At 42.2% G+C, this 24,419-nt stretch overlaps 1 protein-coding gene across 1 annotated transcript in view; it reads left to right on the top strand.

The window, feature by feature from the left end:
- HIBCH (3-hydroxyisobutyryl-CoA hydrolase) overlaps positions 1 to 23,990 on the top strand; it is a 225,500-nt gene extending 201,510 nt beyond the window's left edge. Inside the window, exons 12-14 of the mRNA XM_082260054.1 lie at positions 10,558 to 10,677; positions 15,125 to 15,158; positions 23,825 to 23,990. Coding sequence (XP_082116180.1) covers positions 10,558 to 10,677; positions 15,125 to 15,158; positions 23,825 to 23,940 — 270 coding nt within the window. The 3' untranslated portion in view covers positions 23,941 to 23,990. The remainder of the gene's footprint in view (positions 1 to 10,557; positions 10,678 to 15,124; positions 15,159 to 23,824) is intronic.
- The last annotated feature ends 429 nt before the right edge of the window (positions 23,991 to 24,419 follow it).

Below are 24,419 nucleotides of genomic sequence, written 5' to 3'. Positions count from 1 at the left end.
TTACAGGTAAGATTTTACAAAAATTCTGTTTTTTAGGAAAAACAGGCACAGGTGAAGTGCTCACAGCACAGCAATAAGTCAAAAGTGGAATCCAAAATTGGACGCTCTGGCTCGAATGGCCTCCGTCCATTACAGTTAGCAGTCAACAAAAAATAGAGCTGCAACTCCAAAGTCCATATGAAGATCTTTATTGCTACGTGATAGTGAAAAGAGCTAACACGTTTTGGCATATAGCCCTGATCACCAAGGGGATCAAGGTTATATGTCGAAGCGCGTTAGCGCCTTTTAACTTTCTATCATGTAGCAATAAAGATCTTCATATGGACTTTGGAAATTCCACCCCTATCTTTTGTTAACCAACAATGTTTTTAGACAGGGCTTTTAATTGTAAATATATAAACAACGGACACGTTTCTTAAGCAACGCAAAAATAAAAAGGGGCAGGAACACAACGTTTTTAAGCAACCCCCCCCCCCCCCCCCCCCAAAAAAAAACAGACTTCCTATCTACAAAGAACAGCTTATTAACTGGGTATCTGAATAAATGCAGCATACATATGAACATTGCAACATTCCTTTTTACATAAGTGCATAGAAAAATACTAGCAATTATGAGTGTTCATGGAACTATGGACAGTGAACACCCCGTAAATGTGCATTCTAAGGAAACCACCTTTCCATTTGCCTGTGATTATGATTAGAGTGATCAAACCACTTGTGAAGCCACCAATTAGCCAGTCACTGGGAGCTGCCCTGCTTTCCTTAGTACAATACAGCTCTGACTTTGATGATCTATTGCTTTGTTAAAGTTTTGAACCACACTCCAGACTAGCTTTGAATGGTAGCATGCTGCTCAGTTTTAATTCATTCTAATGTATTTTGCACTGGGGAAAGAGGAGAGCTTTTCTGCTGATATTTCCTAAGAGCATTTTATGAGATGGTTAATGTAAAATACATTTCAGAATTTACTCATGCTGAAGTATTAAGTGTTGACAAACAGACTGGGTCAAATTTTGCATTTGACCAAAAAGTTATTGTTTTATGCTGGAAAGGTAAACTACCCAAATGCTTAATATTGATAGTAATCCATACCTCTGAAAATAGCAGCCAAGCTGTGTTCTTTAGGGTCCTTTCACACGAGCGATCCGATCAGATCCACCTGTCAGTTTTTTAGGCGGATCTGATCGGATCCTCCATGCACCCCTATGGGGCAGCGGATGTCAGCAGAGACATGTCCGCTGACACCCGCTGCCATCCGCATCCGATCCTGTCCGTAAAATCCGGATGGAAACCCTATTTTCCATCCGTCCAGGGGATCGGATCAGATGGGATCGGATGAGAGCAGACATGCGGTCCGCTCTCATCCGATTCCGTCATAGAGATGCATGGGGCTCTGACACCTCCCTCTCCGCACACAGAGCGGAGACGGAGCTGTCACCTGCCTGCTCAGCGGGGATCTGTGAATCAATCCCCCGCTGAGCAGCACGGATCCGCCTACGGAGGTGGACCGTGTGAAAGAAGCCTTTTAACACCAATTACAGCCTCAAATATTTTTGAGTATGATGGTACAAGCTTGGCACATTTTTGGGCGGTTTCTCCCATTCTTCTTTGCATCACCTCTCAAGCTCCATCAGGTTGGATGAGAAGAGTCGGTGCACAGCCGTTTTGAGATCTCGAGAGATGTTCAATCAGGGTTCTAGTCTGGGCTCTGGCTGGGCCACTCAAGAACATGTAGAGTTGTCCCGTAGCCACTCCTTTGTTTTCTTGGCTGTGTGCTTAGGGTCATTGTCCTGTTGGAAGATAAAACTTCACCCCAGTCTAAGGTCCAGAGTGCTATGGAGCAGGTCTTCTTTAAGAATGTCTTTGTACATTGCTGCATTCATCTTTTCCTCGATCCTGACTAGTCTTCCAGTTCCTGCTGCTGAAAAACATCCCCACAGCATGATGCTGCCACCACCATGCTTCACCATAGGGATGGTATTGGCCAGGTGATGAGCGGTGCATGGTTTCCGCTAGGCGTGACACTTGCCATTGAGTTCTATTTTTGTTTCATCAGACAAGAGAACTATGTTTCTCATGGTCTGAGATCCCTTCCGGTACCTTCTGGCAAACTCCAGGTGGGCTGTCATGTGCCTTTTACTGAGGAGTGGCTTCTGTCTGGCCACTCTACCATACAGGTCTGATTGGTGGAGTGCTGCAGAGATGGTGGTTTTTCTAGAAGTTTCTCCTCTCTCCACAAAGAAACACTGGAGCTCTTTTAGAGTGACCATCGGGTTCTTGATCACCTCCCTTCTTCCCTAAATGCTCAGTTTGGCTAGGTGGCCTACTCTAGGAAGAGTCCTGGTGGTTTCAAACCTCTTTCATTTGCGGATGATGGAGGCCACTGTGCACATTGGGACCTTCAATGCTGCAGACGTTTTTCTGTACCCTTCCCCAGATCTGTCTACAGACAATTCCTTGGACTTCATGGCTTGGTTTGTGCTCTAACATGCACTGTTAACCGTGGGACCTTATATAGACTGATGTGTGCCTTTCCAAATCATGTCTAATCAACTGAATTTACCACAGGTGGACTCCAATCAAGTTGTAGAAACATCAAGGATGATCAGTGGAAACAGGATGCACCTGAGCTCAATTTTGAGTGTCATGGAAAACGCTGTGAATACTTATGTACATGTGATTTTTTTATTTTTTTTTTATTTTTAATAAATTTGCAAAGATTTCAAACAAACTTTTTACACGTCGTCATTATGGGGTATTGTTTGTAGAATTTTGAGGAAAATAATGAATGTAATACATTTTTGAATAAGGCTGTAACGTAACAAAATGTGGAAAAAGGAAAATGCTGTGAATACTTTCCGGATGCACTGTATATTATTTTGTGGCAACAGTTTACTTATGTGCTAAGTTAAATTCTTTGTATTTTTATAAATTATGTAGTGCATTGTCAAACTAGTACTGTTATTACAGAGCATGTGACTGTGCAACGCTTGCAGGGTTCAAGGTTTTTATAGGTATTTCTATGCTGACTGTTTTATTGAGCAGTGCAAATTTGAACTTTATGCAATAGACATAGTTAATTGATGTCACTAGGTGGGTGTCTTTTTTTTTTTCTTTTTGTCTGCAGGTACATTGAAATTGTTGCTAGGAGTGTTTAGAGATCCTAGATTTTTCTACGGCCTTCATGTACCATATGGGTGTTTTAATAGATGGCAGTGCAGCCTTAACAATGTCTCTGGAACAAACAGCTTGTACGTGTTTCCAGCCCGTAGAGAGGTTGAGCTAAATATAGCATTCTATGAAGGGCATGTTTGTACTGATGTGCGTACTGAAACATTCTAATCACTCTTTTTATGAGCTGGGTATTATGCCTTTCTCCATGCAAAATGCAGCAAAACCTCTGTAAAGCACAAACTCATTTAGGTAAATGCTTAATAGAACAGTTTTTTTTGTTTGCCAATTAAAATAAGAAGATATTGTGACAATCTAACAGGTTTGTTTAACCAGTGAATTTAATTTACTTCAAGACCACTAGGCTCATAATATTTTAGTGCATTTAATTGCAGAAGAGTCCACCAGTTTACAGTTGGAGGCCTTTGAGAGTCAGCTTTAAATTATACTTTAGATGAAACTACACCAAGTGCAGAAATACCTTTAGGCTTCATGCACGCAAGACTTTTTCTTCCTCCCCTAGATGCCTTTGCTCCAGGGGAGGAAAAAGCAGCCTAAAAAACATGCCTAAAGCTGCGTTTTGGAAGTGAGTTTAGGCACGTCAACTGTTTGGTTGTTCATTCATTCCGTTGGGTAGAATATTAATTTATTCTGGCCATTGGAATGTGGAAATGGTCAAGCACTAAATGCTGGACCTCAAGGCGCTAAAGTGCTTTGTGTGGGTACAGAATTCCAATATGTGCCAGTCACCAGCATTTTCTCCACTTTGCTGTGGGAGAAGACCATTATCAGTTTGTGGCATTACCCTTTGGTCTTGCCTCTGCTCCTCGGGTCTTCACAAAAGTGTTAGCCCCGGTGCTAGCCTTGCTAGGTCAATGGGGGATTTTTGGCACTGGGCTACTTGGACGATCTCCTTCTGCGAGCGGAGTGCTCTGGTGGACAACCTGGAGATCACAGTCTGGACACTGTAGGAGTTCTGAACTTTCAGAAGTCTGCTCTGGTTCCATCCACAAAGCTGGATTATCTGGGCCTGACTCTAGACTTGGCTTTAGCAAGAGTGCTCCTTCTTCTGGACAAATGCCAGAAATTGCAGGCTGCAATTTCGTCTCCTCCTGCCCAACAGATGGTCGTCCCTCTGGACTTTTGCATGCGACTGCTGGGCCTGATGGTGTCTACCATCCAGGCGGTTCCGTTTGCATAGTTCCATATGAGGCCCCTGTAAAGGAAGATTCTGACCAAATGGGACAAGACTCCCCAGTCTCTCGAATATCAGATCCGGGTGAGTCGGGAAACAAGGGAGTCCTTGATAATGATGGCTTTATTCTCAGGCACTTCGGCTGGGAAAATCCTTCCTCCCCTTGTATTGAACAGTTGTCACAATGGATGCCAGCCTGTCCAGCTGGGGAGGTGTCCTCAGCAAGCATTCTGCTCAGGGCATCTGGACGCTAAAGGAGTTCACACTACCGATCAATATCTTGGAACTCCGAGCGATCAGACTGTGTCTGGAGCATTGGACAGATTGTCTTCAGGGTTGTCCACTGCACACAATGCCATGGCCGTGTCTTATGTTAATCATCAAGAAGTGTCCTGGCGGCTCTGTAGGTAGCAGGTATTCTAAGGTGGAAAAAAGGGTTCGTTCCAGCCTTCTCCGCCGTACACATTCCCTGGGGTGGAAAATTAGCAGGCAGATTATCTTAGTCAGCAGGCATTGGACCACGGGGAGTGATCCCTTCATCCGGATGTGTTTCTTCAGCTGTGTCTCTGGTGGGGCATTCCGAAGGTGGATCTGTTGGCGTCTTCCATTCTGCTTTACAGTCGCTGGCTTTGACGGCTTGGCTGTTGAACACCAGGTGCTGAAGGACAGGGGTTTATTTTAGTCTGTAATTCCTACTCTGTTGAAAGCTAGGAAATCTACTAGGAAGATCTACCATCATATGTGGAAGACGTACATTGCATGGTGAAAAGAAAAGAGGAGGTGTATCTGGGATATCGAGAGGACAGCACACGGAGCTTATAGGACCACTCAGGGAGACCAAAGGGCATCCGAGAAGCGTAGGAGGCAGCACTATTCTAAGGCCCGTTATCCCTGTAGGGGTAATTAATTCCGGTGAGTGCAGTCCTGGGGGTGCGGGGAGCACGGAGTGATCACCATATTTGGCACCCTTGAGAGATATAATAAGGCACCTGCACTGAAGTCACTTTTGGAAAATATATCATCTTGCACTGAAGTCACTTTTGGATATTCTCTTGCACCTTCAATTTTGTGATATACTTGGAAAAATTGATTGGACTTTGTGGACTACATACTTATATATTTTTCCATAAAGTTGGGATATTTTGAATATTAATTTCTGCTACTTTTTAATGTTATTTAATATTTATATGTGGTTCCCTGCCGATTTTTAAATTGCGTATTTCTCAGATCGTCTTCTATTTAGCTAAACCTAGGATTTATACACACCGTTTTATTCATCATTTTGTGTATGTTTTTAGTGGTGTCACTTATATATTTTCACTTAAACCACACTATTCACACATACCTTTTATAGTATTATTGCACAAAGTTATTTATCGTTATTGATTTATACAAATTGCACTATTCATACAGCGATTTATAGTATCACATCACACCTGACTATTGAAGATATCAGGTGGTAACATTTGGTGGACCACAGGAGATTTTTACTCACCATTTGTGCAGCACAATTTTATTTTCACAATATCATTATCTCACGTTTTACTTATTTTTAAGGAGTTTTTTAAATTCATTCGTTTTTAATGGATATTGCACCAATGCACTTTATCTAGGTCCATGCTAATTAGCAGTAAGTGATTCACAGGCAGCGCCATACACCTCCCCTTTTCTTTTCACTTCTTACTATATATCCTAGGATTATAGTTATAGAGGTAGGCTGCAGCCGGTGATAGTTGGATTCTACTATATCCCAAGTGCGGATTTTTTATATATATTTGTACATTGCATGGTGTGAGTCTCTTGAAGTTCATCCTCGCTCCTTCTCGGTGGCTCTGATCTTAACCTTCCTTCAGCGGGGGTTGAACAGAAATTGGCCTTGAGTACCATCAAGGACCAGGTGTCAGCTTTGGTGGTCTTCTTCCAACGACCTTTGGCCACACATTTCCTGGTGTGTACCTTTTTTCAGGGTGTCTGACATTTTGTTCCTCCAGCACGGGCTCTGTTGCCACCTTGGGATCCTAATTTCGTTCTTTCAGCCCTGCAGAAGCCTTCTTTTGAAAACATATGGGAGATTCCCCTGCTAACGTTGTTCTCAGAAGGTGGCCTTTTTAGTGGCTATCACTTCTGCTCGCAGGGTGTCAGAACTGGCAGCGTTATCCTGTCGTTCACCTTACCTAGTGATTCACAGGGATAAGGTGGTTATTCGCCCCTGTCTTTCGTTCCTTCCAAAGGTTGACTCTGATTTTCATTTGAACAAAGACATTGTGTTGCCTTCCCTGTGTCCTAGGCCTAAACATCCGACGGAAATTGCCTTGCATGCGGTCTGGACAATTAGGGTTTACCTGGTAGCTATGAAGTCTTTCAGGAAGTCAGACTCTCTATTTGTGCTCACGGATGGACCTCGAAAAGGGTTGTCTGCTTCCTCTGCGAACATTTCCAGATGGATCAGACAGACGGTGGTTCAGGCCTATTCCATCAGGGGTCAGGTTCCTCCTTTCCCTGTCAAGGCACACTCTACTAGGGTGCTTAGTGCCTTCTGAGCCTTCCGTCATCAGGTGTCAATGACGCAGGTTTGCAAGGCGGCCACCTAGTCGTCGGTACACACTTTTACAAAGTTTTATAAAGTGGATGTCTTGGCATCTGTGGATGCTTCCTTTGGCTGCAAGGTTATGAAGGCTGCTGTTTAAGAGGGCCTGATCCTCTTTGAGGGTGTATTGTCTTTTTCAAGTGGGCTCTGGTTGTTTGGTTGAGCCGTTGTTGCCTGGTTGACTAATGTTTAGCCTTGGGAATTTTTTGTTTTTTCCCACCCCTCATGTTTAACACTGCTTTGGGACGTCCCAATGGTTATGAATACCAGGAGCTGTCTCCGTCAACAAACGTAAGAGAAAATGGGTTTTTTTGACTTACCGTAGAATCCATTTCTCTGATGTTCATTGACTGACACAGCGCCCACCCCTCTGCGGAGTTATTATTCTCCTGACAGTGCTTGTTACAAAACTGAGTGGCTATAGCAGAGAGAGGAAGTATACCCCCTGGGACTGCCCATGGGTGTAGCCAGATTTTTTTTTCTGCCTAGTGTCCTACTCCTGTAGGGGGCAGTATAACCCAGTGGTTATGAATACCAGCAGCTGTGTTCGTCAATGAACATCAGAGAAATGGATTTTATGGTAAGTAAAAAATCTCATCATCTACACTTACTGTGACTGATATGTGTTCCCCTTGTGAGCACCCCACTCACCAGATCTCCATGACCCTCTATAAATGGGTCTAAAAAGAGGAGCTGAAGGCTTCTTCAAAAAAATTAAGAGTCAGCAGCTACAAATACTGTTGCTGCTGACTTTTAATATAAGGGCACCTATCTGTCCAGCAATGTCCTCACCCTAGCCAATTCTTCAATCAGCTTCAGGTGCAGGTGCTGGCAGGAGCCTGTTTTCTACTGTGCATGCATGCTGTGTCTTGGGAAAGGTCCCATAGTCTTCTGGAACCTGTGATGTGTCAAAACCAGGTACCCGTTGCCCCCAAAAAATTGTGCCAAATATGGCAGTGGAGGGGGGGGGGAAGTGCAAACAGATGGAGATTAATATGGGGAGGGAATTCTGGAGTTAGTTTTGCAGTCATGCATTTATGACAGGCATAATTCTCATTTACAACATGATAGGAGTGGAGTTTTATTTTAAAGTAATATGGATAAATAAGGTTGTTTTAATATTTATCATTTTAAAGTTCCTTTATATAAAGTTTCTAACTATGGGTTTTATTTTGTTTATTACAGTGTAGCATGGACACACTTGTCAATTGTGGTGAAGGACCTCTTTAATGAGGACGAGTGCTTTTTAAGAACACGAGATAGTGGTCCATACTGCCATACTAGCAGGAACCACTGATGGAATTTTCAGATATTAGCTCTAGCCAGCATAGGTGATGAGAACAGGCATTTATAGGGTTAATTAGCAAACAATCTATGCAGGGTATATAAAGAGCAGGGTGTACTAAGATGGCGCTGTTCCCAGAGACATCAGTGTGACGAAACTATTTGGGCGAGCTTACTACATCACTTCCGCTTTAATGCTTCCGGTCTGTGGAGAGTAGGTAGCTCCAGGAAGTGGATTACATGCGCTGCAGCTTGTGTATATACAAGCACTGTTAGGGAATCTGTGTATTTTAATTGTATTAAATTGCCAATAAATGTTGAATTTCACTATTGGAGGCTACCTCCTGTTTTTTTTCCTCTGCATATACAAAATAGAGGCAAGTTTATGAAGAAACTGTTCTGGGGAGCGAATCTGAATAAAGCTGCTGGAGGGAAGATACACTCCGAAAGTGCTTAAGCCCATTTATAGAGGGTCATGGAGATCTGGCGAATTTGGTGTTCACAAGGGGAGCACAAATCGGTCACAATAAGTGTAGATATTGGATTTTCTACCTCTGGGCACAAGACACTTTTTAGGAGCACTTTATGAACACTGAATCGCAACACTGTTTATTGGATATATGTATTTCACACAGAGACTTGTGTTGCTGACTTTTTTTTTATATTGTTTACAATATTTGTACACGGTATTGCACAGTGATTGTTATAGTTTAAATATTGTGTGTTATTGATTTATGCACTTTACTGATACATGCACTTTACTTAGTTAAGGATGTAGCTGAGGGAGGTGCATTGTAGTACATTTTTAGGTGTATAGTGTGACTGAACGGAATTTATGTACTTCATTGTATTGAGGAATTGCATGCGCCACACCATATTACCATAAATTAGATGCTGTTAAAATAACCGGACATAAATAGATAAATATTGCTCATAAAAAGATCCATTGTGTTATTTGTGTAAGTACACTTGACCAAAGCTAGATGATATAATTATATATAATATCACATAAAATATTATATGTATTGTCCAGGAAATTAATAAAATCATGATAATAATGATAAGGGTATGTATAGATTACAAACTAATAATAATAAAAAAAACGACCTGTGTTCCATGTCATCGCCAGCCCTTTATTACTCAATACCTCTGTTTTTTTTCTCTCTTTTTAATCTTTAGATAGGGCATACATTGAGGTATGGTACAGACAACTGTATCCTATAACCTACCTTAAATCTCATACCACAGCCTGTCCTCTGCAGTTTGTTCCCACCTTTTTCACATTTCTTTTTGCCCTTGTGTTTATTCCTTTAATCCTAGGACACCTTTTGGGCTGCTGATATGTAAACTTGGCCTAGATGCTTGATCACCGCAGATGGTACCAAAAATGCATGTGATTCAGCACCCATTGTCATGTACAATTCAGATACGTTGCAATATTGAAATTATCAATTTAGTTAACTTGAACAGGCAGTATATTCAGTGCTGCATGTGGAGATCTCATGTTATCCATCACTCTAATAAAAACAGGCCCCTTTAGCATTGATGGAATTTTAAAGTGCCATACAGCTTGCCTGTTTTACAAAATGTAGAAAAACAGCCTGGAGCAGTATGCGGTGTGTCAAAATCATATTAACCATGTTCCACCATTTTAAGGAGTGGAGATTTTAGAAGCCCCAGACAAAGTACTTTGACAGACCAACCAACCATTCTGTAATGTTGAAGTTGCTTTGTAGCTTATCCAAAGCACTTAATTTCTAATGAATGACAAAAACATACCCCAGTATATACAAACAGGTAGCATGGGCACCATAATCCAATCACCATGGAATGTGTCAAGGCTATTGTTGATTGTTGAAGAACAGGATGGGAGGTGCGAATGTTGTTGAACGACCCTGTTCTAGTACATGACAGAACATTGAAGTGTTGCATGGTACCCACAGTCACTCTAGTTTTTTGTAGGTACCTTCAACTAAAAAAGCATATACTTTTTGTAAAAAGAAAGGAATAAAGGATTTAAGGATGCAAACAGTCCCAATGTTTGAGCCCAGGATTAGTGAGAAGTTGGCAAACATTATATCAAAACTCAGGATTTCAATCTCCCCTTGAGTCATGCCCCCTTGGCTCATGGCTTGTAAAGATAAAAGTATAGCCACCTCAGATTATTATTCCTCTGCACAGTAGTTGTAAAACTTGCATTTTTCGTCAAGGCCAACAATACAAGTCTTTTGTGTATAAATCGAATGCATTTGTGTATGGTTTACATTGACTTTTGTTATTGTATCCTGTATTTCATTTTATATTTGTATTTATTATTACAGACACTTTCCAAAATGTCTCCAACATCCCTAAAAATTACATTCAGACAGCTTAAAAATGGCTCTTCCCTAACACTACAAGAGGTACTAACAATGGAGTACAGACTAAGTCAAGCTTGTATGGTAAGACATTTTCTTAATTTAAATCTAAACATTACAGCCATAAAGTATTAAAGAAAGTATGTCCAACTCAGTGCTCTATATATAAGATCGGGTTCACACCTATGCGTTTTTTGCAGAAATGCACGACAGTCCCTTTAACTTGGTTTCCTATGTTCACATCTATGCTTGTTTTAACCATTGCGTTTTTGGAAAGGGTCAGGTACTTTTTTACGCGCAAAACTGTGCTTTTTGTTTGGTACCATAGACTTCAATGGAGAAGCTGTAGAAAAGCATGTAGTGCATTTTTGCTATGATTTGTGTTTTACGGTTTTTAACCACTTGCCGACCGCTTACATGGAGCGTACTGCTGGCAAAGTGGCTCGATTCCGTCCAGCGACGTAGAACTGCGTCGCTGGACTCCTCCCCTTGTGGGAGGTGCGCGCGCGCCACCTGAGGCTCGCTCCCGCTGTATTCAGACACAGCGGGAGTCAGGCCAGGGGAGGAGAGGCGGTGATCACCGCCGCTCTTCCTTGATCGTCGGGGATCGAGTGAGGAAATCCGCCCGCTTTTGTAAACAAAGCGGGCGGATCTCCTATGTGACAGGCAGGGACAGATTACAGGATTCAGCATAGCTGAACCTGCGATCTGTGCCTGTGTCACACAATCCCCTCCCCCCACACACGTCAGTAAGCACCAGGCATACATTTAACCCCTTGATCACCAATAAAGTTAACCCCTTCCCTGCCAGTGTCATTATTACAGTAACAGTGCATATTTATAGCACTGATTACTGTAGTAATGTCACTGGTCCCCCGAAAAGTGTCAAAAATGTCAGTCAATGGTCCGATCTGTTCACCGCAATGTCGCAGTCCTGCAAAAAAAATCGCAGATCGCCGCCATTACTCGTTAAAAAAAAAAAAAAATGACATAAATGACCTACATCTTTCCCGTAGTTAGTAGCTGCGATAACTTTTGCGCAAACCAATTAAAATATGCTTATTGCGATTTTTTTTTTTACCAAACAATTGGCCTAAAATGTTAAAAAATTTAGATTTTTAAATTTTTTTTTGGGGGGGGGGATTTCATATAAAAAAATGTGAAAAATATTGTTATTTTTTCAAAATTGTCGCTCTTTTTTTGTTTATAGCGCAAAAAGTAAAAATCGCACAGGTGATCAAATACCACCAAAAGAAAGCTCTATTTGTGGGAAAAAAAAGGACATACATTTTATTTGGGTACAGCGTAGCACGACCGCGCAATGCGAATGGGGTAAAATATTCCGGTCTTAAAGCGGTTAAAAATACGCTCATTGAGAATTTTTTTGTCAAAGACATGTAGCTAAATACATTTTGGCCTAAATATATGACAAAAATTGAATATATTGGATATTTTTTAACTGTCAAAGTAGAAAAATATTGTTATTTTTTGAAAATTGTCGCTCTTTTTTTTATTAATATCGCAAAAAATGAAAAGCGCAGAGGTGATCAAATACCACCGAAAGCTCTGTTTGTGGGGAAAAAAGGACGTAAATTTCGTTTGGGTACAGCGTTGCACGACCGCGCAATTGTCAGTTAAAGTCGCACAGTGCCAAGTTGCAAAAAGTGGCCTGGACGCAAAGCAGGAAAATCCTCTGGTCCTAAAGTGGTTAATCTGCTCAACAACAAATTGGCCCCCAAAAAGGCAATAAAGACACAATTCGCGGTACTATCACCTGTGCAAAAACGCACAACACACAGCAGAATGCACCAATCGCAAACTGCATAAATGCGAACCGAGCCTAAAGCTTCCCACCCTCTGATACCCACCTTCCCTGTGCTCTCCTACTGCTGCATGCCTCTGTCTAAGCCCTTAGAAATATCTGCCCTGCTGGGAATAGGGAAACATATCTCCTTCTACGCTTCTTTCTGCCATGCAATACTCAGGACTGTGTAGCAAAGTATCAGGCCTAAACACTGTTACATGGGGTAGGAGAGCTTATCATTAACTCTACTAACCCAGTGTTAGCCCTGACATTGTTCGACTAGCAAGCCTGAGCTTACACAGAGTTTAGATCCTCGGCTGCTCCAGAGGTACGTTGCTGCAGGGGAGCATGGCAATGGTGAGTTTCATGAACGGGTGAAGAGCTTTTAAGAACCTGTCATGTTCAGTACCTTTGCCCTAAATAGGCAAACTGCAGATTCTCTTTCAGCAGTAGTAGTTAACATTTTTTTATTTAACATTAGTCATTTTTGTACTTACCACTCTAAGCCCTGTTATATTTTGGTTAAAAAATTAAATAATAAGCAGCTAGTTTCCAGAAATAAGAACTTATGCTTGTTTTCAGGCTCCGATTGACTATTAGGCATAATAGGCCAGTGCCTAAAGGTGGCTTTTCCCTTTAGAGTTATTGGCCATATTTATTCCCCTGTTATCAGAAGAAATGCACATAGTTTGTTAACGCATTGTTTCAGTATTCTAAGAGAGGTTAGAATAATTAAAACAGTGTTCTGTATTAAAGGGTTGATTCTAAATGTCCTTTCACACAGGTTTTCTGCCCAGCGGATTCTGTTTTGCTCAGCAGGGATTGATCCGCCGATCCCCGCTGAGCAGGAGGATTACAGGTCCGTCTCTGCTCTCTGTGCTGATACGACCTGTCAGATCCCCGCTCTGCTATGGGAGATCGGATTAAAAGGAAAAAGAGTTTGAATCTGTCTGGATTTCACGGACAGGATCGAATCAGATAGCAGCGGTTGTCAGCTGACATGTCACCACGGACATCCGCCGCTCCATAGGGGTGCATTGAGCATCCCATCAGGCGGACCTGAGTGGAAAGCCTGTGTGAAAGGGGCCTAACAAGGGAGGTTTCTTTGGATTCCAAAAATCGCATGCCTACAGACTCCAGGGGTGGAAATCCAGCTCTCTTTGAACTGAAAGTTTCCTAGACTTTTTAATGTTTCCAATTTTTCTCAAAGGAAAAAAATCCAAAAGTGTCCCTAGATTGCCATCTTAGATAGCACTTTTTTTAAAAAGAGAGATTTTTTTTAAGATTTAAGCATATTCAGATTCAGCATAGACAAATTAGCAAGGTACATAAAGCTGAGCTCAGATCAGCCATGTCTAAAGAAGGTACAAAATATTGATAGTATACAGCAGCCCTCAAATTTTCAACTCGCCTGCTCGCATTTTGCGAGTGGAAAATTATGTAGGGCGAGCTCCGGGAGCAAGAGGAGAGGAAAGCCGGCCAGCCGATGGACTGGATAATGTCAGAGCGTGGATCATCCCACTGTAACAGCTTTAATTGTAATTGCCGGGCGCTCGCCGACACACACAGTCCCGCCTCCTAGCCCTTGATAGACAGAACACCTGGCCAACCAGGATGTGTGATGTCTATCAAAGAAGCCGGGCTAGGAGGTGGGACTGTGTGTGTCAGCGAGCGCCCGGCAATTACAATTAAAGCTGTTACAGTTGGGTGATCCACGCTCTGTCATTATCCGGCCAGCAGTGGCATACCAATGGGGTGTCAAGCCGGTACTCGCGCTGATCATCTCATGTTAAGGCAGCTGCTCCTTCGGTCTGTGCTGCGTAGCTCGCGGGAGCTGGAAGAAGGTGAGTGCCCAAGGATTGAGCCGCCTCCCTGTGTGACTGGATAGGGTTGCTGCATATAGAGGAATTGATCTTTCCATATTCCCCCTGCAGCCGCTGGATGCCTGATTCTCCTCTCTGCAGGCATTCAGCGGTTGCAGGAGGAATATGGAAAGATCAGTTCCTCTATATGCAGTCGCCCCACCGCTCCTCCTATCCAACTTCTTTTTTTCTTTTGCTGGCCCCCCCAGTGCTGTACAGCCCCCCCTCTCCAGCCCCTTAATGCTCTTCAGCCCACCCCCCCCCCCACCTTCAGCCCTCCCAGTGCTCTTCAGCCCCCCCAATGCTCTTCAGCCCTCCCAGTGCTCTTCAGCCCCCCCTCTCTAGCCCCCCCAGTGCTCTTCAAGCCCCCCCTCCAGCCCCCCAGTGCTCTTCAGCCCCCTCCTCAAGCCCCCCCAGTGCTCTTCAGCCCCCCCTCCAGCCCCTTAGTGCTCTTCAGCCCCCCCCCCCAGTGCTCTTCAGCCCCGCCCTCCAGACCCTTGATGGGCACTGATGAGGCTGCACTGATGGGCACTGAAAACGTTGTTATTAATATTTATTTTTATAACTTCTGCATTAATGCAAAAACATTTAACAGTGTTATTTTATGAGATCATTTATGAGGGCGTGTTTAGGGGCGGAATTAGGGGCGGGGCAGGGTAGGAGCAGGGTGGGGCAACTGGCCGTGAGTAACCCTTAAGGCCTGGCTAGTAGCTCAGGACTTTCAATTTTGAGCCCTGGTATACAGTATATGGCATGGGACAGAAACAGACAAATTATGTGTTGCTTTGATTGGGGCTTCCTATCATTTATATGCCTGGTAAAAGCAAGATTTATGTAATAAAACTTTTTATTTTTTATTTTGCAGAGGGGACATGATTTTTATGAAGGTGTAAGAGCAGGTAAGGCAATTTTGCGAGGTAACCAACACTATGTGTATACAGTATATTATATCACTGTTTCAAAATGTCTTTGTAATAGGATCATGTCTTTTTAATGAACTTTACATGATGCAAGTATAATATACAATGCATTGCGAAAGTATTCGGCCCCCTTGAACTTTTCAACCTTTTGCCACATTTCAGGCTTCAAACATAAAGATATAAAACTGTAATTTTTTGTGAAGAATCAACAAGTGGGACACAATCATGAAGTGGAACGAAATTTATTGGATATTTCAAACTTTTTTAACAAATAAAAAACTGAAATGCAAAATGATTCAGCCCCCTTAAGTTAATACTTTGTAACACCAACTTTTGCTGCGATTACAGCTGTAAGTCACTTGGGGTATGTCTCTATCAGTTTTGCACATCGAGAGACTGAAATTTTTGCCCATTCCTCCTTGCAAAACAGCTCAAGCTCAGTGAGGTTGGATGGAGAGCGTTTGTGAACAGCAGTTTTCAGTTCTTTCCACAGATTCTCGATTGGATTCAGGTCTGGACTTTGACTTGGCCATTCTAACACCTGGATATGTTTATTTGTGAATCATTCCATTGCAGATTTTGCTTTATGTTTTGGATCATTGTCTTGTTGGAAGACAAATCTCCGTCCCAGTCTCAGGTCTTTTGCAGACTCCATCAGGTTTTCTTCCAGAATGGTCCTGTATTTGTCTCCATCCATCTTCCCATCAATTTTAACCATCTTCCCTGTCCCTGCTGAAGAAAAGCAGGCCCAAACCATAATGCTGCCACCACCATGTTTGACAGTGGGGATGGTGTGTTCAGGGTGATGAGCTGTGTTGCTTTTACGCCAAACATAACGTTTTGCATTGTTGCCAAAAAGTTTGATTTTGGTTTCATCTGACCAGAGCACCTTCTTCCACATGTTTTGTGTGTCTCCCAGGTGGTTTGTGGCAAACTTTAAACGCTTTTTATGGATATCTTTAAGAAATGGCTTTCTTCTTGCCACTCTTCCATAAAGGCCAGATTTGTGCAGTATACAACTGATTGTTGTCCTATGGACAGAGTCTCCCACCTTAGCTGTAGATCTCTGCAGTTCATCCAGAGTGATCATGGGCCTCTTGGCTGCATCTCTGATCAATCTTCTCCTTGTATGAGCTGAAAGTTTACAGGGACGGCCAGGTCTTCATAGATTTGCAGTGGTCTGATACTCCTTCCATTTCAATATTATCGCTTGCACAGTTCTCCTCGGGATGTTTAAAGCTTGGGAAATCTTTTTGTATCCAAATCCGGCTTTAAACTTCTCCACAACAGTATCTTGGGCCTGCCTGGTGTGTTCCTTGTTCTTCATGATGCTCTCTGCGCTTTAAACGGACCTCTGAGACTATCACAGTGCAGGTGCATTTATACAGAGACTTGATTACACACAGGTGGATTCTATTTATCATCATTAGTCATTTAGGTCAACATTGGATCATTCAGAGATCCTCACTGAACTTCTGGAGAGAGTTTGCTGCACTGAAAGTAAAGGGGCTGAATCATTTTGCACGCCCAATTTTTCAGTTTTTTATTTGTTAACAAAGTTTGAAATATCCAATAAATTTTGTTCCACTTCATGATTGTGTCCCACTTGTTGTTGATTCTTCACCAAAAATTACAGTTTTATATCTTTATGTTTGAAGCCTGAAATGTGGCAAAAGGTCGCAAAGTTCAAGGGGGCCGAATACTTTCGCAAGGCACTGTAAATATTTCTTACAGCGTTCAGTAACATACTTTCTCTGTCGCTTAAATAAAGTTAAATTAACCACTTGCCGACCGCCGCACGACTATTTATTGCGGCGGTCAGCCCCTACTGGGCAAAGCAACGTAGGGGTACATCGCTCGCCCACGAGCCTCTAGGGGGCGAGCGCGGGCCGCCGGAGGCGCACTCCCACCCCCGCTCGTTCACTAACATCCCCGAGCGAGTGACCGGCGGCTCCGATGTCCGCTGGTCACTCACTATCTCCGCTGGAGAGGGAGAAAGGCAGGCGGCTGATGTAAACAAAGCCGTCTGTCATTCTCCCTGGTGTAACTGCAGAGACTGTGTGGTTACATCACAAGCCACACCCCCCCCCCCCCACAGTTAGAATCACGCCCCTAGGGATACATTTAACCCACTGTTTGCCAATAAAGTTAACCCCTTCCCTGTCAGTGTCATTTTTACAGTAACAGTGCATATTTATAGCACTGATTAATGTAGTAATGTCACTGGTACCCCCAAAAGTGTCAAAAATGTCAGTCAAGGGTCCTATCTGTCCGCCGCAATGTCGCAGTCCCGCAAAAAAAATCGCAGGTCGCTGCCATTACTAGTTAAAAAAAAAAACAATAAAAATGACATAAATATTTCCCGTAGTTAGTAAACGCAATAACTTTTGCGCAAACCAATCAAAATACGCTTATTGCTATTTTTTTCACCAAAAATATGTAGCAGAAAACAAATTGGCCTAAAATGTTAAAAAAGTTTGATTTTTACATTTTTTTTGGGGGGGGGGGGGAATTTCATAAAAAAAATGTGAAAAATATTGTTATTTTTTCAAAATTGTCACTCTTTTTTTGTTCACCAAAAGAAAGCTCTGTTTGTGGGGAAAAAAAGGACGTCAAATTCATTTGGGTACAGCGTTGCACGACTGTGCAATTGTCCGTTAAATTCACGCAGTGAATGTACTGTAAATATCTCCTAAACATATACCGTTTAGGAGATATTTACCTTACATGCAGCCAGTGACATCACTGGCGCATGCGCTCTGAAGGAACGGCCGCTGGTGCCGTTCCTTCAGAGCCCCGTGCCGTGACCGTCGGCTACCGCGCGCGTGTGCAGGAGTGACGTCACCGCGGCTCCAGCCAATCAGATGGCCGGATGCTGCGATCCCGGAAGACGGGCGACTGAATATGTCGCCCGTCATAGAGGTAAGCGGGCGGCACGGCGGGGGCTCGTTCTAAGGTAAGTATTTCATAATGAGATGCATACTAGCTCATTATGGGTTTCTCTTTCAGGTTGAAAAAATAAAAAAAATTGGGTTTACAGCCTCTTTAAGTGGTTAAATAAAGTATTTGCACATGATCAAGTAAATAGTTACCTGTCCCACTGCCTGTGCAGCGAAACACTGTTGCAAAGAATTCACCTCCGGAAATCTCTTCAGGATACAACACTTCTGAGAGTGTTAGTCTTTTGTTCTGTGTCCCATGCAGTGCTCAGTGGTTTCTCCTGCCGATTTCCACATCACTATTGTGGCCTGCTGTGACGTGAAGGTCAACAGGGGGAACAACTGAGCATTGCATTGGACACAAGAGCTGGACACTCCAAAGTTTGTTGGTTTCTTCAGATATTTGGGGGAAGATTGCTCTGCAACAGAAGGGTGTTCAGTAGTACAGGCAGGAAGGGTAGGGTGGGTGTTTACTTGCTTCTTTATGGGTCTCATCTTTATTTGAAATTTTAGTTAAGCAAAGAGTTGTTTTAAAGTACGGGGTTGTGTGATGTTTTTGTACCTTGTGTGGTGATGTACACCGATCAGGAATAACATTTTGACCACCCACTGTCCCCTTTTGCCACCAAATCAGCCTTGATCAATCGAGGCATGGACTCCAAAAGACATCTGAAAGTATGCTGTCAGATCTGGAATGAAGCTATCAGTAGCAGATTATAAGTCATAAGCAGATCCTGTAAATTGAAAGGTGGGGGCATGTATGGATCGGACTTGTTTTTTCCAGCACACCCCACAGATTGAGAACTGGAGAATTTGGAGGCCAATTCAACATCTCAAAGTCATTGTTGTGTTCCTCAAACTATTCTTAAACCATTTTTGCACTGTGGCAGGGGGCATCATCCTGCTGAAAAAGACCACTGCCATCAGGCAATATGACCAACCTACCACCACCAAGACCGAATAAAATAAAATTGTGATGCACTGTGTATTTGCACACATTTCTGTCAGAAAATCTTTGGACTACTGGGCCAGTAGTTGATTTGGACTACATGGACCAGCCTTCAGTCCCTACAGTGAGGGAAAAAAGTATTTGATCCCCTGCTGATTTTGTACATTTGCCCACTGACAAAGAAGCGATCAGTCTATAATTTTAATGGTAGGTTTATTCTAACAACGAGAGACAGAATAACAACAAAAAAAATGCATTACAAAAAAGTTATAAATTGATTTGCATTTAAATGAGTGAAAAAGTATTTGATCGCCTATCAATTAGCAAGATTTCTGGCTCTCAGGTGTCTTCTATACATGCAACGAGCTGAGATTAGGAGCACTCTCTTAAAGGGAGTGCTCCTAATCTCAGCTTTTTACCTGTATAAAAGACACCTGTCCACAGAAGCAATCAATCAGATTCCAATCTCTCCACCATGACCAAGACCAAAGAGCTGTCAAAGGATGTCAGGGACAAGATTGTAGACCTACACAAGGCTGGAATGGGCTACAAGACAACAGTTGGTGCGATTATTCGCAAATAAACTGCCAATCTCCCTTGGTCTGGGGCTCCATGCAAGATCTCACCTCAATGATCAAGAGAACGGTGAGGAATCAGCTCAGAACTACACGGGAGAATCTTGTCAATGATCTCAAGGCAGCTGGAACCAAGAAAACAATTGAAAACACACTACGCGTGAAGGACTGAAATCCTGCAGTGCCCGCAATATTGGTCAAAATGTTATGGCTGTCTCGTGTATGTTCTGCATTTCTGTCTTTTCATGATGGACAAATATATATGGTATAATCTGGGGAAAAAAATCTTGTGTCTAATGTGTGTTCCTTTTCAATACAGTTTAGGTTAGTTGAATATATATATTACAACATGTATGGTATCATGATCACTAAAGTTCAATTGTAAATCTTGTTTCAGTATGTCATAACTAAAGAAAACAATAGTAGTAGATTCTCTGTTTTGCTTTTAGCATTGAATGTGTATTTGTTCCATTAGCTTGTCAGTGTTAATACATAATTTAGCATGTTTGAAGTCTGAATGTATCTGATTGAAAACTCACAGGAAAAGTAATATCATAGGATTTGTTGTCTACCCTAGTTCATTATCTCATTCATATGGTTTGTACTTTACTGGTGATTATCTGAAAGGATACAGTAAGTTCACCTTTGGTAACATATTAAATGTTCCACCCCTTTTTAGTCTCCCTGATCCATTGCATCTAGTGACAGCAATCGGGGGATCTTTCCCCCCCCCCCCCCCCCCCCCGCTCGATGTCACTATTTCAAAAACAAAAACGCGACCGTCCCCGCTCCGGCAGCCCAGGCGTGTCATTCATTTACAGAGTTCTGTGAATGGGAAACTTCAAGTACCGAAGTCTTTGTGCCTGTCGGCTTGTAGTTCTCAATAGACTACCAGGGCTAGGTAGTTCATTGTCTCTTTCTGTCAGTGTGTAACTGCCTAGGTACGAGCCTACAAATACACTGACAAGTCTGCAGGAGTCCTGCATGGCAACCACAATCTGCTGATTGAGGGTGTAATGCTTTCCAGGCTCCTAGTAAAAAATAAATGAATGCATATTTTTTACCTGCAAAAAAAAAACTTAAATTTATTTTATTTTTTTGAAAGGTAAACGTACACTTTAAACTGGAGTAGGAAAAGTTAAAAGGAACTCTATACCAATTGCTAGGGCTTATCTGATATCATGTTCAGTTTCAAAATCAGAAGTGACATTTGTGGATTCTGAAATCTTTACAGGTGGTTGTAAAGAGCAGTCATAGCTATATCGGTAAAAGACAGATATGGCTACAAAGCACAATGAGCTATTGCCAAGAGAGAACAAATGTAAAAAGAGAATGCCATAGTAACCTGGTAGTCCTACTGTACACAGGCATGCTACCCTGCAAGAGTAGCTAAAGTTACTATTATAAACGGTCTATCAAGTCTCCATAGTTGTCCTAAAATTTTATAGTATATTGCTTGATTCAAAACCTGATGTTGCACACTGAAACTCAAGACATGTTAGAAAATCTTTATTTCAGCAACAAATCTACCACTCTACAGTATATCCAATATAATGTTGGATATTGTGCACAAAAGGTTTGATTTACCAAAGGAGTAGAGCATGTTGCAAGGTGAGTGTAACGGATCAACTGGCACCCTGACTGGGTACCTCTGTTGACGGACGCTCCCAGTGCTTTCCGAGGGCTCCAAGCACTCCACCAGACACCATAACCACCACAGACCCCAGGAACCGCCGCAGCTTGGTTGGGGTCTCGCCATCTCCTACCCACCCTGGACCTACAACAAGGCTTCAGGTTCCAGTGCGTGAACCTCTCTTTCCCCAGAGAGTGAAGCGGGAACAAGCTCTTACAAGAGTTTAGTGATTATTCAAGGGAGTATGAAGAGCATAGCAATCCCTTGTAGCAGATTCCCCCAATAAGAGACAGGACTCTAGATTGAGGGTGAAGTAGAACTCTCGGTTTAATGGTACAGCTGCTCTTTTATACAGTTTTCCCCCACACGGTTACTGCCCAGGTGGACCCTGTGGGGAACAGGACATGACATTCACAATCCAATAAAACAGAGTTTTACACTCAGTCACTCCCATACAGTGTACACAATCCCTCCCCTCAGCCTGATTACATTATCATATGTAGATAAAATTGTATACAGAAACAGATTTAACCTGAACTAATTATCTAGCCATCTGGACAGAACAATGTGAGGTCATTAATATTTAACAATGGGACAGGCAGACTTAACACAATACACATTATCTCAATACACAAACAATAGGGAAAGCCTGTCTCTGACATTGAAGGACATGGAACAGAAGCCAATGTGATTAACTCTTTTAATGAACATGTTCAGAATCAAACAGGAAAAGTCCTCACATTTTTCTCGAGATACATGGCTGACAAATATGACTGTCTGACTTGAAGCAATTCAAACCATTAAGTATCTGTCTTTCACTCCCAGTGGCGGTGGGTACCATCACAGTGAGTTTTCTGTTAATTTAGGTAATGAGGTGAAGCTGCAAGGACTTCAATAATCCAATCATGGGCCAGAAAAACCCAGCTTTTTGTTTTTCCTGCATGCTATTGGGTAGTTTTTGAGTAGTGAAAGGAGTTGTAAAGTCAGAAGTTTTTTTTATCTTAATGCATTCTATGCATTGGGATAAAAAAAACCTTCTGTGTGCAGCAGCCCCCCTAACACTTACCCGAGGTCCCTCTCTGTCAAGCGATGTCCACAAGTGTCTCAGCCATCTGAGATTCTCCCTCCTGATTGGCTTTGATCTTCTGGATGGGAGACCATGCTGGACAAACTCACTCGGTTGAGGGTCTGTAAGTGAGTAATAGTGGGGGCGTGCTGGGAGAGTTCGCTTCCCGATGGATCTGGCCTGCCTTGGCGGAAAGGTGGCGGTGAGGCCTTTTGAGGGACTAGGGCTGCTACCTCTGTGTACGGCCTCAAGGTAATTTCCGCATGTTCTTGTGAGGGTAGGTAAATGGAGCGCCCAGTATCCAAAAATAGAGGTTTGCCTGGAGTTCAATGTTAAAGTTTCTTAATGTGTTTCCCAAACTAAAGCAAATACTTCATTCTAGTGTATTGACCTATCTGGCTCCATATACCATCTGTCCTCAGAAGATATAGGGAGCGTGATGTGTCATTACACAGGAATGAAGGGATCACTTCACTTTATGCTGTGACTATAGTGTTTGTGGGCACAAACATTTCAGTTCTGTACTTTTCTGTTGCTCACCTTAGTGGGCCACCCTGTTCTTGTATGTATCATAATGTCTGACGAGCCCAACATAGGCATGATATTGCATTACATCAATGCACCCTGCCGTACATCCTCTTGTTCATACATTAACTGATCAAGAAGGAGTGTCCCCCACACTTACAGTATGTGAAGTAACCATAGAAGCATACATTATGCACCACTGGTGGAGAGGCTCTAGTTCATAAGGAGTTACTTGGTCAAGAGATAAACAGAATAAACATGAAATACACCTTTTGTACTAGTATAAATATTACTGTTTAAACACAGCTTGAGATGACATCTAGTTTTATAACCTCACATAATATGGACAGGAAGCCTGATAATACTAGCAGCTGGCCATCAATACAGGTATAATGCATCTTTCTTCCCAGCCAAACTAGGATTAACTTGCAGCAGTGGGATGAGACTGGCTGCATTGCAATTAGCAGCAAAATATTAATGTTTAATCTTTCGACATATAATATTTTTGTGTAACTTTGTACACAAGATAAATTCATAGTTAAATTTTCTTACTGTTAAATGATATATGGTGAAATGGATGCTGGAGTTTAAAAAAGGCATCTCCAAGTGCCCTCATGCACTTTTAGAGGCGTTCTGTTTGGCAGGGGGTGGGCCAGAATGTAACCATGCTTGTTCTGGTTGTAATTTGCATAATGCGGTGCATCTGGAGGTGACAGCTCTTCAGCCTGGAAGTCAGTTTACCATATTGGAATGAGCAACAGGTTTGCTTGAAACTTAATAGTATTCTATCCTACTCTTTAAATTATCACAATCTAATATATTGTAGACTTATTATTTTAATGTAAGTAAATATCTAATATACATGCCTCTAGATTTGTAATACAAGAGTCATTTGATTATATTACATTGTAGAGGAATTATATGGTTGAATAATGATGTTTTATTTTTACCCTGACAGTTCTTATTGATAAAGACCAGAATCCAAAGTGGAAGCCAGAACGGCTGGAAGATGTGACAAATGAATATCTGGACAGCTGTTTTGCATCTCTTGGAAGCAATGACCTAAAGCTGTAATTGAATCAGACAATACATTTCCACTGTTATAATAAAATATTTCAATAATAGCCTTCTGTCCTTGGTTTGCTGAACTGAAATCAGTGTGACAGAATTCTTCTAATAACCATGGTTACTGGAAAAATACTAGCTATTGATGTACTGAGTACTGCTATGATCACAAATACAATAAAATTAAAGTTTTCCTCCTTTTTTCAAATTCTTTTTTATAATACTAGTCATCTTATCTTAAAAATAGGTTTAGAAGAGGCATGTTAAGCAGACACTGTCATAGTAATAATAATAATAATAATTAAAAAAAATGCAGCATATTTAAAGTGCAAGTACCTAAGGGACCCCACCCCCAATCCTCCCATCATTGCTGAATCCTGGCTGGTACTAATAAGTAAGCTTTGACACTTCCACTGGTGTTTGAGCTTGTTGACCTCGCACACATTTCTATAAACTGTAATAAGCAGCCTCACTGGCCAATAGTGTGG

Source organism: Pelophylax lessonae, assembly GCF_965119305.1.
Source record: "Pelophylax lessonae genome assembly, chromosome: 6".
NCBI lineage: Eukaryota > Metazoa > Chordata > Amphibia > Anura > Ranidae > Pelophylax > Pelophylax lessonae.
The sequence above is the reverse complement of the archived record's forward strand: the minus strand, read 5'-3'. Positions and strand labels throughout refer to the sequence as shown.